This window comes from Notamacropus eugenii, chromosome 1, assembly GCF_028372415.1.
Source record: "Notamacropus eugenii isolate mMacEug1 chromosome 1, mMacEug1.pri_v2, whole genome shotgun sequence".
In the NCBI taxonomy this organism is placed as follows: Eukaryota; Metazoa; Chordata; class Mammalia; order Diprotodontia; family Macropodidae; genus Notamacropus; species Notamacropus eugenii.
This window is the reverse complement of record NC_092872.1, coordinates 261,010,175-261,026,804: the sequence shown is the minus strand read 5'-3', so window position 1 is coordinate 261,026,804 and position 16,630 is coordinate 261,010,175. Positions and strand designations below refer to the sequence as shown.

The 16,630-nt window shown below is 37.7% G+C and overlaps 1 protein-coding gene across 4 annotated transcripts in view; it reads right to left on the bottom strand.

The window, feature by feature from the left end:
• Window positions 1–330: 330 nt before the first annotated feature.
• Window positions 331–16,630, bottom strand: part of HERC4 (HECT and RLD domain containing E3 ubiquitin protein ligase 4) — a 101,803-nt gene continuing 85,503 nt past the window's right edge. For all 4 annotated transcript variants that reach the window (XM_072628805.1, XM_072628806.1, XM_072628807.1 and 1 more), the window contains 8 exons: window positions 10,524–10,691; window positions 10,172–10,315; window positions 9,325–9,491; window positions 8,292–8,358; window positions 7,227–7,309; window positions 6,074–6,257; window positions 2,959–3,061; window positions 331–1,010 (listed from right to left, as the gene is read on the bottom strand). In XM_072628805.1, coding sequence (XP_072484906.1) covers window positions 802–1,010; window positions 2,959–3,061; window positions 6,074–6,257; window positions 7,227–7,309; window positions 8,292–8,358; window positions 9,325–9,491; window positions 10,172–10,315; window positions 10,524–10,691 — 1,125 coding nt within the window. In that variant the 3' untranslated portion in view covers window positions 331–801. The remainder of the gene's footprint in view (window positions 1,011–2,958; window positions 3,062–6,073; window positions 6,258–7,226; window positions 7,310–8,291; window positions 8,359–9,324; window positions 9,492–10,171; window positions 10,316–10,523; window positions 10,692–16,630) is intronic.

The following is a 16,630-nucleotide window of genomic DNA, read 5'->3' as shown; positions in this document are numbered from 1 at the left end:
GCTAGGTCTCATAGTGCCACACATTCCTACTCCTGACCACCATGGGAAAACTCTCTTCCACCGCTAAGTTAACCATGTTTCATAAGCACTCCCCATTTAGCACCATCACCACAGGACTCCAGAGGAAGGACCTAGAAGATATTTAGTAGAACCCAGATCGAGGCACATACCAAGATACTAGAAGACTGCCCTAGTACAAAACAAGCTCTAAATTTTTACCATTGTTATGTCTGCTACTTGAATTTCTAAGAGGCCAGAAAAAAAATTTAATGGTCACAATTTTTAACCCATAACAGTCATTCCAGTTCAATTACAACATAGAAACTGTACTGGTATCAGAAGGTAACTATTTTATTACAAAAACTTTAACATTATTTACAAAATGAAAAATAATCAAGTGACTATTGCAAACCAAAGTTAAAGGTTTTTCACCAGTGATTGAAAAGAATTAAGCAACCATTCCATGCACTCACACACCAAAATCATTTCTGTAATATGCAGACCACTAAAATTCATGTTAGTGAAACTTGAATGTATTCACAATACTTGCATGTTTATTGGTAGATGACAAAAAAAGTGTCCATGGTTCTGTACAATAAGTCTAGTATTAACATAGTTTGTTCATTTTCTTTTAGGACTTTTTGGCTTTCATGAATATTTGTATGTCACAGAACATTTTGTAAATAAGCAATTAATTATATTATCACCTCGATCACCTTGTCCACTGAATTCCCCACCACAAGACACAAAAATTAGTTTAATGCTATTGCATTAAACTAAATGGTTCTAATACCTCTAAAGCTATATTAAACTGAAGCCTTCGTTGTGATCAATGGCCTGGATCAGTTTAGATCGGAGAGTTTCTTTCTCTGTGTATTTTGGAAGATCAAGAAGATTAAAACAGGTATGGGAAACTGGGAGATAGGCCTCTCCACCTCCCGTTGACTGAATCACCAGTTTAAGACTCTTCATACCAAGAATAGGAATCCGATCACTACCTGTCAAAAATACTATCACAAGAAATTTTTTTAATGAAAACTTAAGACAAAAATCAGCATTATAATAGTACTGTTCAACTACATTTAATCTTAACTTATTTATCTACTAAAACCACTCCAGTAGATGATTTTTGTAAATAGGTTGGCCTGATTTGTAAACTGGTTTACCCAAAGTGAAAGAAACATTTTAATCTATTTGCTGAAATTTTTTTTTTAAATTAGCTTTGGCTGAAGATATTGCTTACCAGTAAATATTTTAAAAACTGACCTACTAACCTTGAAACAGATCACTGAAATACATACATGGTGAAGGATAGTTCATAAAAAACATTGTTCTCATTACTTTTTGTCCATAGCTTGTTTCTGACTAAAGAGTGGTATAATCTGGTGACTTTATTCACTAGATTTGGTTTTCAAATGATTTTCTGCTGTCTCTAAAATAATATCCCCTCAAAGGTCTAAGGAAGATTTTACACCATTAAGAATATTAATGCTGAAGACTATTTTAAAAGAGAAATTTCTACAATGTTTTGAGTAGTAGGCAACATTATCAGAAGCAGCATATGGCCTCCCACAATGTCTTTGGAAAATGTCAACATTTTAACAGAAAAGTTGTTGTGGTTATTAGCTAATCCTCTTTGTAGGGAGAAGGTGTGATCTGTGCTTCACTGGTATAGGGCACTCCCAGATGAGAAAACTTACTTTACCAATGCAGGGCAGTACCTCCTCTTCTACTTACAGTCTTGGGGAGTTACCTCAGCACTGAGGTTTACTGACAAAGACAACGTATGACTGAGACAGGACCTGAAGTCCACGCCAGCTCTCTGTTCACTTTGTCAGGCTGCTTCTTGTGATCCTTCAAATAGATCCCTGTCTGAGAGCTAGAGGGACCCTAAAGATAATCCAGCCCAAGGCCTCACTTCATACACAAAGAAAGTTAAGCTTAGCAGCAGATGTAGCCCTCGAGCACAGCTCCTCAGTGGCACTCCTTTTTCCACCATTATGTGCTGCCTCCATTATTAGCTCCAAGGCATAGTTGGAAGGGTAATGGTGGTAAATGGGTCAACTGGGTCTCTGCTGTAAAGAACAGTTCATTAACTGTGCTGCTGTCTCTCTCAATGGACTACATTGATGAAGACTGTGCCTTATCACCAGACTTCTAAATAAGATACTTTATTAAAACATTAGGAAGAAATGACCAATTTAATCTTCAAGATGACACTTGATTGACCAGCACTGTTTTCTATTAGGTTGGCCAAAATTTAGCCAAACATTAAATAACAAGAATATCAATTTCATAGTTTTCAAAAACATGATAGCCCTAAATTTGGGATATATGCGGAATTAATGTTTGTTAAAGCATACCATTTGAAGGCTCTTTCTAAAAAAATAAATCACAGAGTTTTCCAAAGACTTAGTTATACATGAAAAGTACTAAAGCACCACCAGCCCTAACCTTTCCCTCTATGTCAGTTCAGGATTGTTTAAATGGTTCTCATTGGAACCTGCTATGGTTCTACTTACAAAAGAAATATTTAATGTTTTGATGTAGAAGCAGGGATGGGTCCTGTTTAACTTGCTCAACTGTGATTAAATAATAGTCACAGGAAATTCCCCAATCCCAATATAATGGTATTTTCTTTTTCTTCATTTTAAATAAATTGTACATTTCTCAAGGAATCAAAACAAAACAACCAGTTAATCGATGATTTTTAGAATTTTTATGTGAAACATTAAATATAAAAGCTGGAAGATGAAACTTTAAAATTATCTTAATTATCAATTATAAGATAGACTAGAATGTTCTAATCTTTTCTGTAACTCAAGCAGTTACTAAGAGACTAATAAAGACACAAAATATACTAATCATTGTAAAGTTGTTTAATCCCATAAGGCAGAGATCAGATACTACAACTAAATTCAGTTCTCATCTAAAATAGAATTAAATGGAAATACTTACAGAGAAATTGCTTTTTCTTTTCCAAAGGCAATTCATGAAAAACTTCCCAGAAAATTTTTATTGTAGGATGGTCTGCCCAATATTCCCCTTTGTATTCTGTATTCTAGAAACAACAATAGAGCCAATCAAGCTTCAAGTTACTAAAAGGTAGATTTCCTTGGATGTGAAACACCAGTTCAATTAGAAAATGAGGCTAAGGAGGTTGAGAACAAGGACTTAGATCCTTGCATCCTTAACTGGGCCAGCTGCCTTCCCACTATTTCATTGCTATGGACCCCTAAGGAAAAATGCAGTCCTAATACAGACAAGCCATCTTGCAAATTAGTGTCATAAGTCATGAGCAAGAGGAGGGAAAGATGAATTTTCAGAGAAAATTCACTAATACTGGGAAAAACAAATTAAAGTGAACATTCTATTAATGGTTGGTTAGTGATACTTTTATATGTGAAAAAAAACACCACGTCTTGAATTTTTATGTCTACATCTCAAACTACCGTTAGCTTCACTGACAATTAACCATAATGCTCATATGTACATGTGGTAAAAATTTATATAAAGAAAGTAATTTATCCAAATGACAAAAGTATCCTGAAATCTAACTTCCTTTTCTCATTGTCTACTTAAGACAATAAAAATTAGTATCTTGCTTCATTGGTAATTACTATCTTGACAGGTACTCTGTTCTCCCAAAACTTCTCACCAATAACTTGTACCAAATAAAGGACAGAAAAGTATAAATTTTGTTTTTCCTAAATTTTGGTTCTCCTCATTTGCTTGAATGGTTCTTAGTCAATAACTTTTATTTATTTAATAACTTTTACAAGGTTTTTGCATGAAATCTTCTGTGTCTACACATACCACCCAGTGACAATGGGAAGAAAAAAGTGGGAAGAGACAGGGAAAAAAAGTATTTTAAAAACAATCTTGTTAGTGTATATTCAACATCTCAGTACAAAAGGGCATTTTCTAAACTATCATTACTTAACATTAACATTACATAACATCATTACTGCAATAATGAATCCAGAGAGAGAATTCAAAAAGCAGACATAAGGAGAGTCTGCCCAGGACAGCTCTTTAAGTGTGCCACTACTTTGGCTAAGATCATTCCCAAGTTACATTGTAATCATTCACCTGAACATACTCAAAGATATTCTACTTTGTCATGACAATACAATCATTTCTTAATACTGTCATACTAAGTTTACCTCATATTTTTCAGAATTTAATGCAAAAGCATTTGGGAGAAAACTTCCAATAATACCAGACTGTACAGATACAGTAGCAGTTAGTGGCTTCAGAGAGGTCTGAGACTGCTTACAAAATTGACAAGTTTTCCTCTGCAACGGGGAGGACTTACAAATAGACAAGTGACATGTAAGAGAGATCTAAACATTTCAACTCTGCTCTGCATTTCAAAACCAACTTCTGGGAAACTCTTTTCTAGAGCCATTAGCTAAACTAGAAATTGGTAGAAATTACCTAAGAGTAGCAAAATGTCCCAAAAGGAGAGGCAAAAGGGAAAAAAAGGACAAGCGAGAGATATAAATGTTCCATGACTGGAGAACCAGCCTCACAAGAGCTGAGAGGTGGATGTAACACAAAGCACTCCCCAAGCAATGTTCTCCCCTCTCTTCACTTCTCTATACTACGATCATAGGACTAAGGACTAGGAGGAAATGTCTGCCATCAGACAGTATAACCTTCTTATCTGGAAAGGAAGGAAACTGAGGGTAAGAGTAGAGAAGGAATCTCTCCAAGGTCACATTGAGCTTGTTGCAAAGCTGGGATTATCTTACCTAATTTACTAATTGTGCATTAATTGAGAGCTGCTAACTATAACACAAAGCCTGTAGGCAGTTAGGTGGTGCCATTGTGCATAAAGCACAGGAAAACTCAAGTTCAAATCCAGCCTCAGGTACTTACTAGCTGTGTGATCCTGGGCAAGTCACCTCACCTCTGCCTCAGTTTCCTCATCTGTAAAATGGGGATAATAACAAGCACTGACCTTCCAGGACTGTTCTGAGAATCAAATGAGATAATGATTATACAATGTTCAGTCCAGTCCCTGGCACGCAAGAGATGCTGTACCAATGGCTGATTCGATTCCTTCCTTCTTCATTTATTCAGTGTTCTGGGCCAGGCACTCCTCAGCACATACAGTATACACTAGAGTCCATCTCTAAGCATAGGTACTGCTGTTAACAGGGATGAGAATAAAGACTTCTCACAGATGGTGGGATTTGAACTGAGACCCAGAGAAGGCCAAGGATGCCAAGAAGCAGAGGTGAGAAGGGAGAGCATGCCAGGCACAGCCAGAAGACAGGTCTTGTGAAAGGAATAGCCAGGAGGCCAGCATCTAGCAATCACTGAATACATGAAAGTACAAAGAGTATGAAAAGGGGCCAGGTAAAAAGTTCCTATGTGAACTCTGAATACACCTGAAAAGGTGAACAATCCTTTTGTTATCATAACTGCAGGAACTTATGCAGCTAATATTTTAAAGAGGAGCCAGTGAAGATGTCAGAAACTCCCAGATACAAGAATACAAGGCTTCTTTCTGTGGTCATCACCCTTTCAGGAAACACTGTTAATTTAATGCTACTCTTGATGAACAGATATTTTTTATTGTTATTCTAAAGAGATCATTTCTAATACTCACATCATTGAATCTTCTGAGAAAGCAACAAATAACCACGCTTTGGCTTTAAGGTTGGTGGGGAAAAATGTAAACATAACACTTCAATAACACCAGAGTTTTTCATAAACTCTCTTAGGCTGAAGTAGACAGAAAATCCAGTCAGTCCTCCCCTGGGCTGCCACCTGGCCTATGTCCCAGATCACCCATTTTTTAATAAAAAGAATGCCAGCAAAATGAAATATAAAAACTTTAAATCTAATTAAAGTCACTTCTTTCCAACATACATTTCACAAATCATCACTGTCTAACATAAACAAAAGTGGTGTTTTACTTTCAAATGATGATATCAATTTGGGCAAATATAAGCCAATGAACAACAGGAAAAATTTCTACCAAAACTCAATATTAGCTTGAATCTAGGAGCTTACTTTTATGTTGGTCTTCAAAATTACCCACAAGCATGGTTCTCCTTACCTTTTCAAGTTCTTTCCAATCATAGTTTGTGTTCCCAATCACCATTGCCTGTAGTTCATTAGGATGGAAGAGCTGAAGGACTTTCCCACCACATACTTTATGAAAGCCCTCATAAAAAGCATCAAATAAGGAAGCCACAGATTTATTGAATATGTAGTTCACATAAGCATCAACAAATTCCTGCCTAAAAATGAGAAGAAAAAATAACAACATATACACCTAATTTGTTTTTAATTAAAAGCTGAATTCTCTTGCTGGGAAGGCAGCATCTTTTTATCATTATATTGTCACATCATGGCAAGTGATAACTCAATTTGTGCTTATGGATATGATGATGTACTTGTGACCACCTTCCCACAAACTGAGATACAGTGTACAAGATTTCAAAAATGGCTATCAATAGAGCCAATTTCTATTATAGATAAAAATTGGGTGACCACCCAAAATGAATCATAAACAAGCAAAAATACTTGAATTTGAGCATCTAGAAAACTACAAAGAATATAGACCCACTAACTTTTGGTTCAGAAGATGCTTGTACAAGTATAACTGAAACTGAAAGGAGTTGTTGGCTTCTGAACAACTAAAACGAATTCTACATTTCTCTTATCATTTAACAGTCTGAAGCTATTATAAGTGCTTGACCATTATTGTGAACAATAAAATCCAAATGTTGCCAATCAGCTCATCAATAAGCTACTATGTGCCAGGGAGTATGCTCAGCCCTTCCACAAGGTCTTATTAGAAGACTCACAATTTAAATGTGATTTCTCAAAGAATTAGGGAGAATAAAGGAAACTACTCCAACAAGCTTCAGTTTTATTTTCCATATTCTAGAAAGAAAAAAGGTAGGGAAACTGTGGCCCCAATAGTAATCCTATGTTAATAATAAAATATTTAGTCTGCATTCCCTTAGTAAAGCTGACAAGATGGGAGTACAGATTGTTATCAAACCTAAAACGTGCTAACAAAAGATCTTTAAAAGTACTGAGGAAATTTTCAAATCAATTCTCTCTCTCACACTCCAGTTACTAATCAAATATTTTAAAATTGTGATCTGAAAATAACCTTTATAAGCTAAGATATATAAAATAGGGGGAAAGATTCTGACCTACCTTAGTACCACATCGAACGCCAGTACAAAACCACTTACCGATTTTGCTTACTAACAGCGGTATCTGCCCCATTTGGAACCAGGTCTTTCACTTCAGTTGTACCAAAATTCTCAACAGTGATCTAGTCAATCAGATCAAGCAGATGATTATTACTGGGATTATACTTAAACTGTATTTCTGTTGTTCTTTTAAAGAAGCAAAGATACAACTGGTATGTGGGTGAGAATCTGTACTTTCTGCTTTTCATTCTTGAATTACTGCAAATAAATGGCACACCTGTGCTGTTTGTCACTGTCTAGTGATACCATTGCCCCTAGGAAATATTTCTGTCTCTGGTAATAGCCTTGCACATAACCAGAGTGAAAGGAACTTTCCATATCTATGTCTCATTACCTTTATGAGTTTACTGACTGCAAACATACCTTCAATATTTCTACCACCATATTATGAGATTCCCTTTTTTGTCCTCCCTAAAAGCCCTTTCCCTCTCTCTCCTCTGCTTACTTAAAATTTCATCTATCCTGCAAGGCCCCAGTAAAGTCCATTGTCTCTGATCATCTCCCAGGGTGGACAAGGGAGTTTACTCAAGCAGGTGCCCTATGTAGCTCTCCTCTACTATTTACCATAACATACCAATTATCACAGAATTTTAGAGCTGAAAGGACCTAAGAATGTGCAATCCACCCCCTTGGCAGATCTACAGACTAAGGCCCAGAAAAGTTGTGTGACTGACCAAAGTCATGCAGTTAATCAAGTACCAAATCTGAAAAAAGGTCTTATATTTCAACTCTTTGTTTACTGCTCCCACCACAACAACACACTTCCCTAAGGGTCATTCTTTTTTGTTTTTGAATTAGCCTGGATACTCTAGGAAGGCAGGGTTGCGCCTCACACCTCTTTGTAACTCTAGTGCTGAACACATGGCAGTGAACAAAGGCTTGGCAGTTAACAAAGACTGAAAATCTAATTTTTACCAAGAAATGAGATAAGGAAAAAAAAAACCTACATGTAAAGTGCCTTCTGATGTTCAAACAGAAGGCAAGAGAGCTAACAGAGGCAAGTTAACAAGCAGCAGGTTGTTCTATAACATCCTTCTAACTCACCGTAAAATTGAGACAAAATGTGTCCTCTACATCATCTTCTGGATAATCCAGTAACTGCTGCATGCTTCTGCAAAACAATATATAGGTTCCTTAAAGGTGAAAAAGGATAATTAAGTGTTCTGAACACTGCCTAGAGAGAGCAAATTTTTTTTCTAATAACAATAGCTAAGACAACTCTGCGAAAGACTTTTACAATTATTACCTCACTGGAACCTCATAACAACCCTGGTTGTTTCATAGACATAAAATGTTTCATTTCATAGAAGAGGAAACTGAGACAGACAGCGGTTAAGTTACTTGCCCAGCTTCACCGAGCTAGTAAGTATTTACAGTTGCATCTGTCAGATACACAAAGCTTAACACTATCACACTGTATCACCCGGATGTCTAATATTTCTTTTGGTAGCAATTTAGACTTTCATCAACTGTATGGTGAAATTCTGTGAAATCTTTTTATTCAATTTTATTTTGTGTCTCTCTCCATGTAAGGGAAGATCAAAGACAAACTTGAGAAAATATTCTGGTTTTTTCTCTTGGTTGGTGTGAAAGAAAAAGAATGAGGCTTTCCTTGATTCCTCTGAATGAAAACATCAGTGTTTGTTCCATATTACATCTCTTTTGTGCTCTGTGTAATTCTATTAGTAGTAAAAAGAAACTTCCAGTTGAGAATCTAACACATCAAAAATAAAATTAATGTAAGAATTTTCAATTTTCTGCCCATATCATCAGAGAATTCTCAGAAAATGCTACTCTCATACATGTGTTCTCTGGGGCCAACTTTCAAAAGATCAGCAATGGTGCCTTGGACCAGACCTTTGACAGAAAGCACCAGTCAATCTCATTAGTCTTCACTCGGAGGAATGTCTTGTAGTCACCCTCTTAAAAAGGGCTTGTCATTTCCATTTCATAAACTTTGACTATCCACTTAACAATAATAAAATAAATCTCTTCATTTTAGACAAATAAATGTTTCTGACAGGAACATTTTTCTTCCCGCTTCCCCTCCACTCCCACTATGTGTATCCCCACTCACCTCCCAACATCAGGCATTAGCTCCTTCAAATCATCCAGGGAAGCCTTCCTTTTCAGCAGCTTCTTGTACAAAGCCAAAGGAAAATGGAGGTCTACAATAGTAAAGTTATAAATTGCTAATCCACAGATAACTCCAATCAAGTGGAACAAATCACTGTCTTCAAAGGTCTATGAATTTCAAAGGGGAAAAAAAATCAGTGATAACTTTAGGTCACAAAATTTAACTTAAAAATTCTTAGTACAGTAAATAAAAATGAATATAATATTGCATCTTCAACACAAACAGGCAGCTGGGCTGACTGGTGGTTCATTGCAAACTGAAACTCGTACTAAAAAGATAAAAAGAGTCCTAAACCAGAGTAGGAGTGCCAAACAAAATTCCATTCTGTGTCCTGGCATTACAAAGAACTCTTAAAAGACATGAGTATCAAGATAAAGAACAGAAGCATATTGACCACTACTGACTTCTTCAAATTCCAAGTTCTATAAGTTGACTAAAGCATCTCAAGGAAGTTGACCCTGATCTCGTGGCTTCTTTACTTAGGTAACAAAGAAATGGTGACAGTGGTCTTCTACGGAATGTAATACAATTAAATTCCATGTTAGATTTCACTTGTGAAAAAAGATCTCAGTAGAGAGTGGTCAGAAGCCACCTACTGGTTAATCTCTCCCTGGTTTACCAGCAAAGCTTATATGGGGTGAAGACAAAAAGCTCTCTCAGTCTAGCTGACTTACTAAATGAAAGTGTTTTTACACCAAAGATGCTGAATGATCACTGTTAGAAATTTGGTCATTGTTCTGACAAATTACTGTTATCAGAATAACTTGAAATTTAGGTAATTTCTTACCTTGTCAGAAAACCAAATGAGCCTAGAGTCTTCATAATACCTAAACATGCCATACTTCGGATCCAGCAATTCTCTCATGATAAGTAAGAAAAATTCTTTGCGTACACCTCCTGCATCAACAGCATCTTCTCCTACAAAAATAACCTACAAAGGGCACATTAGTTTAAAAACAAATAAACTGTATTTTGCATGTTAACAGCCTGAATAAAATATTAAGTGACAAATTTTTAAAAAAAAACGAAGAGCAGATAAATATGATCAATTGGTTATATGACGAACACACATGAAGGCCCAAAAGGACACAGGTCTCTGAACATGCTGCCATCAGAGAGAAAGAAAAATGTTAAATTACCTTAAGTGGCTTTTTGTAATCTATATTCTTCGTCTTCCTAAGGACTTCCATTGCATCACCTACGATATTTTCTCTACGGACTACAAGAATTAGACAAGGATTCACAGACTCAATCACAGGAAGAAAAAGAGAGGAGACATTCTGTCTGTGGGCCTGGTCGATAGCCATCTGTAAAACAAAAGGTTTAAACTTTAGTAGTGGTACTTCTTAGAGGCTACTGCTACAAGCTAGACTACATTCATCAGTCAGTCAGTTAATATGCATTATGACAAGCACTAGGCTAAGCGTCAGGAATACAAAAAGAGGCAAAAGATAGTCCCTACCCTCAAGGAACTCACACTATAATACGGGAGACAACAAATAAATATGTACAAATGAGATCTATATACAATAAATGGAAAATAATTAAAAGAGTGAAGAATTAAGAGAGATTGGAAAAAACAGCCTGAAGAAAAACATGGGATTTTAGTTGGGAACTAAAGGAAGTCAGGAGATGCAGAAAAGGACGTAGAACACTCCAGGCATGAGGGACTGCTAGAGAAAATTCTTAGAGAAGCAGTGCCTTGCTTAAGAGACAGCAAGGATGCCTGGGTGTCACTGGACTGAAGCACACATGGAGAGGTAGAAGGTCAAAGAAGACTGGAAAGGGAGAGGGGATAGGAAGACATAGGTTATTAAGGGTTTGAAGGCCAAACAGAAGATTTTGTATTTGATGCTAAAGGTTATAGGGTGTCACTGAAGTTTACTGAGTAGAGGGTTGACAGGGTTAGAAATGCACTTTAGGAAAATCACTTAAGACAGTTGAATGGAGAATGGATTTCAGTAGGGAGAAACAAGGCAGACAGACCTATGGAGAAACTATTGCAATAGTCCAAGTAGGAGGTGATGAGGGCCTGCATAAGAGTGTGGTAGTAATATGACAGGAGAGAGGAGGGAATGTTGGAGAAACACTGCAAAGGTGAAATCACCTGGCAATAGATTGGATATGGAGGGATAACAGAGAATGAGAAGCCCAGGATAACTCCTAGGTTGTGAGCCTGGAGAAGTAGGATGGTGGTGCTCTCTACAGTAACAGAGAAGACAGGAGGAGGGGAGAGTGTTAGGGGGAAAGATAAGGAGTTCAATTTTTTAAGTGACAACTAAGTATGAATGAATTTGACAACGAAAAACCCTTCTTTCTGTTATGAGATCCACAACTTCACAGTGACGTGATACCATCAACAATTTCTGAACTTTCAACAAAACTGATGAATCTGAGTACTATGCTGGTCTTTCGAGATCTCTTGATAAGAGCAACGAGCAGAGGCTAAGACTCTATAGACAACGAACTCACAACTTCTCATTTTTCTTTCTTGCCTGCACTGTGTCTGTGATCTTACTTCCATTTATTTTGCTTCTCACTGTCCACAAAACTAGTTTTTCCTTTGTTACTATTCCCAAAACGTGAATTCTTTACTAGAGCCCTGAAGCTAAAAGCTCACTGCTTTAGTCAAGACGTCTGAAAAACTAGTTTGCCCATAACTAAAACGGAAACCTACCAAAGCATTCATGTGTTCTGTTAATAGAATGAGATGTAGTGCTCACCTCAGTAGGGAATTTCCTTAAATGACTGTGGATTTGGGGAACATAAAAATATATGAAAAGGAATAGTTACCAATGTTAAGGGGAGAGGTTGCAAAAAAAAAAGTTATGAAATAGGCTCCAATCCTTATCTTATATAGTCTTTTTGCCTATTAAAGTCATGAAACTAAGTATTTCAAGAAAAAAGTAAAACTAGCAACCAGCAAATTCATTCAAAGGCTCAAACACGAATAATTAAACTGTATACCCATCTTCAGAGTAGAATGGATATAGGCTGGGTGTGTGTGCACGTTCCAATGCAGAGTGACAGAATGCTCAAGAGAAATAAGACTCCAGTGTCTGTCCTACTTAGCTCTCACTTGAAAGAGAACTCAGACATCATCAGCAAGTCACAACAATCCCTAAAGAATCCCTCTCTACCATTTCCATCCCATCTTGGCCTTCTCTAGGATGCCAGTAGTGCTCTTTCTAATCATACCTGTAGAGAAGAATGATGGCCTAGGGACAACTCAGCCCCTGGGCCTCAGGGAACTTCCCAGAAGGAGCCTCCCCACTTCTACAAAGGGACTGGTTCAGATGCTTATATGGCACTAGCTCAAGGTTATGAGCTCAAACTTGAGTCAAAGAGGTCAGGTTGGGCCTGATCAGTCCAGTGACAGGCCACTTGAAATGCATACTCCTCTGAACTACAGCTCAAAACGCAATGCAGGGGAATAATTTTATTGCATTTTATTACTCTTGCAAAGTTGACTTGGGGACCCTTCAGAAGTTTCTACTGGGGACAAAAAAAGATGACACAATACCCTTCAAGAACACCACACTGGCTAAAAGGCAAAAAATGACTTGAAATCCATTGTCATGGTGACATCTGGAGAGAGGCAAGGAAAGTGTGTTATAAAGCAAAAGGTTTCACAAATTTTAAGATGGTATACAAATATCATTTCTGTTGTTATTTGTCATAAGGAAACTAATATTTTTCTGAATAAGAGGTCCCAAGTTTCTGGGAGAAGTTGGAATGTGAGTTTTATGTTTTAACCAATCAAATACTCAAATATATCATGATTTCCTCCACATTACTGCTTAACTTCAAAAGTCAGCATAGACGGAGGCCAACAAAGCAACAAAGGCCCATTCATTCTTGACTTCAGACTTTCTGTGATGGGAAACCAAACAACCCCCAAGAGGTGTTCAATCTACCTGGGAAAGTTCTCTTTCTGGGGGACTTTGGCCTTACAAAGCCCAAACTTGCCACTGTAATTTCTACCTAATGCTCCTAGTTATGCCCTCTGGGACCAGCTGGAAGACAAGATACTATGTCTCCCTTAAGCCCTCTTGTATCCAGGTTCAAGAATCAGGGGCTCCTTTAACTGCTTCTTAGATGACATGATTTCAAGGCCTTCTCTAATATATCAATGTCCTTGTTGAAAGGTGAAGTCTTGAATATAACCTAATTCTCCAGCAGATATCACCTCACTGTAGGAGAGCACAGTAGTGCCATCATAGCTCACATTCAGAGCAAAACTCCTTGGAATATTGCCTACAGCCACATTAACTTTTCTCACTTTCCTATTTTACTTCTGACTTATTTTAAGCTTTCAGTACACCAAAATCTCCAGATTTTTCAGACCCCATATCTTGTATTTGTGAAGTTGATTTTTTAATCTCTATTAAATTTCATCACCGATTTAGTCCAAACTACTAAATTACTGAATTTCCTTGGATATTAATTCTACCATCCAATATGTTAATCATCTCTCCAAGCTCTGCATCTTCTGCAAATCTGAAAAGACTTCACTGAATGCAGTCAAAAATGAACAAGCTAAAATAGCACGGGGCTATGGAGAGGTTCTGGGGAACCCTACACTAGAGATGTATCCTAAGATGACTACAATCCATTAATACTAACTCTTTGGTCAAGTTTCTTCAACCAGTTCCAAATCAATTTCACAACTATTATTATTCAACTCTCAGATCACCAGCTTGCCCATAAAAACAACAAAAGACACTTGGTCAAATGTTTTGTTCAATTAAGTTATAGCAACAGCATTCCCTTAAACTTCCACTTCCAGTAACCTTTTCTTGATGAGCCTACTGATCTCTGTTATCTACTTTCTTTTCTAAATATAAACTAATTATACCTTTAATAACATTATAAAAATTTGCAAAGAATGAAAGTCAAGCTCACTGAATTAAAATCTATAAACCTTATTCTCTTCCCTCCTTGGAAAATCAGGAAAACCTGATTTATTTATTATGAATGTAATAATTAAACACAAACATTCCAACATAAAGAGAACAAACAAGAGGATTATATGAAACTGCAAGCTTCTTACATAGTTTTTTGAAACTGTATTAAATTTAACAAGGTAGTAATAAATTTGCTCTATTTGTCTGTGGTCTTTTTTTTTTTTTTTTGCCAAAGTAAATCCCTCTATATGTACAAGTGATCTCAGTCCAACCCATCTTCTCCAGCAGATTCCCTTATCCTTCATCCCTGTTCTCTCACTAATCTTTAATTTCTCCCCTTCTACTGGCTGTGTCTCAAATGCTTCCCCCATCCTCAAATAACTCTCACTTGATGCTATATAGCCTAATGGAACAGGCTTCCTTTCTGGCATCATTTCACTTTATCCAATGGCTTTGCAAGGCTTTGCACACACAATCTAAGCAAGGTCTTTTGAGTGAATGAGATGTATTTTTACACAGTTATTTACACAGGACTCACCTCATCAGCACTTTACCACATTATAATCTCATCAGCACTTTACCACATTATAATCTCATCAGCAACAAGCAACAACTAATGAAGACAGCCCAGGATCCTGAAACCAAAAGCTCTGGGAATAGCAGCATTCTCCAAACCATCAGACCTACTTCTAGCACCCACAGCCATGTTGAGGGGTGAAATTCCTTCCTTATCACAATCAACAAGGGCTTCCCAACTGCCACAACAGGCAGAAAAACACAAGAGCCCAGGGAAGAGGAAGCACCCCTCAAGCCCCCTGTCCTACTTGTAGCAGAGGCCTCATAGTCATCATCCAGGTTAGGTGGCTCCTGTGAAGGAGGGATCAGCTATTGACACCTGCCACCAATCATGCAATCTCCTGTGGAGATGAAACCTGACAATTGTTTCTGCAGGTGCTATAACCACATGTTTTGAAGACCCCAAAAAAGAAAATTCTATTATGAGAAGTCCTTGGCAAATTCAAACAGTGTCACACAAGAAATGGATAAGATTTTCTCAGAGGAAATGAAATTAAAGAAGAGACATTCCTATCTGTTTTGCTGCTACTGCACCCGAATGATCATAGGACCTTTCCATCTGACTTATAGCTGAAACCTTCCCTATGAGTTGTCTCCCCCATTAAAATGCAAGCTGTTAAGAACAGGCATTATCTAACTTTTCTATTTGAATCTCCAGAGCTTAGCACAGTGCTTTGCTCAATAAACTCATTCATTAATTCATTCATTCCAGTCTTCCCCTTTGTACCTAACCTCCGTGAGAAAGGAAGCTACAATCAGTGTCTCACTTCCTTTCCTCTCACTTTCTTGATCCTGGTTTTCAACTTTATCATTTAACTGAAGCTTCTCTCTCCAGTTACCAATGATCTCAACAGCCAAACCAAATGTCATTTTCTCAATCTTCATCCTTCTTGACCTCTTTGCAGCCTCTGACACTGTCAATAACCCTCTTCTCACTGAAAATCTCTTCTCTAGGATTTTGTGACACTGCTCTCTCCCGGTTCTCCTCCTACTAGCCTGATGGCTTCCTCTGAGTCTCTTTTGCTGGATCTCGTCCAAGGTTGCACCCAATTAATATGGGCACACCTGAAACCTGTATCCTGGGAATCTCTTCTCTTCTCCCTCTATACTACTTCACTTGATGATCTCATCAATTCCCACTGATTCTAATACTTATTTTTAAGCCAGTGACCGCCAGATCTATTTATCCAGCCCTAATCACTCTCCTGACACCCAGTCTCCTATCTCCAACTATTTACTGGACATCTGTACCAGAGACATCTTAATTTCAACTTCTTCAAAGCTGAACTCATTGTCTTTAGCACAAACCTTCCACCTTCCAAACTGCCTTATTATTCTCAACGGCACCATCCCCCTCAGTCCTCTAGGCTCATGACTCGGCCTCTGCACTTTCTCTCACCAATCCCCCATCTCCAAGTTGTTGCCAAGGCCTGCTGATTTCACCTTCTCAACATTTCTCAAACTTGCCACCCTCCCTCTTCTGACACAGCCACCATTTGGTGCCTCTGGCTATCATAGTTGGCTGCCTGGTTTGCCTGCCACTCCTGTCCAACTTCAATGTCAAATTAATCTACTCAAAGCTCAGATGTGCACAGATCCCCAACTGCTCCCCTTGCCCTCTCAATCAAAAGACTCCAGCGGCTCTCTACTGCGCCCAGGACCAAAGAGAACATCTTCTGACTGGCTTTAAAGAGCTTCACAACCAGGCCACTTTTTCCCTTTCTAGTCTTCTCAGACCATGAGCCCTCAGGTTCTCTAGGATG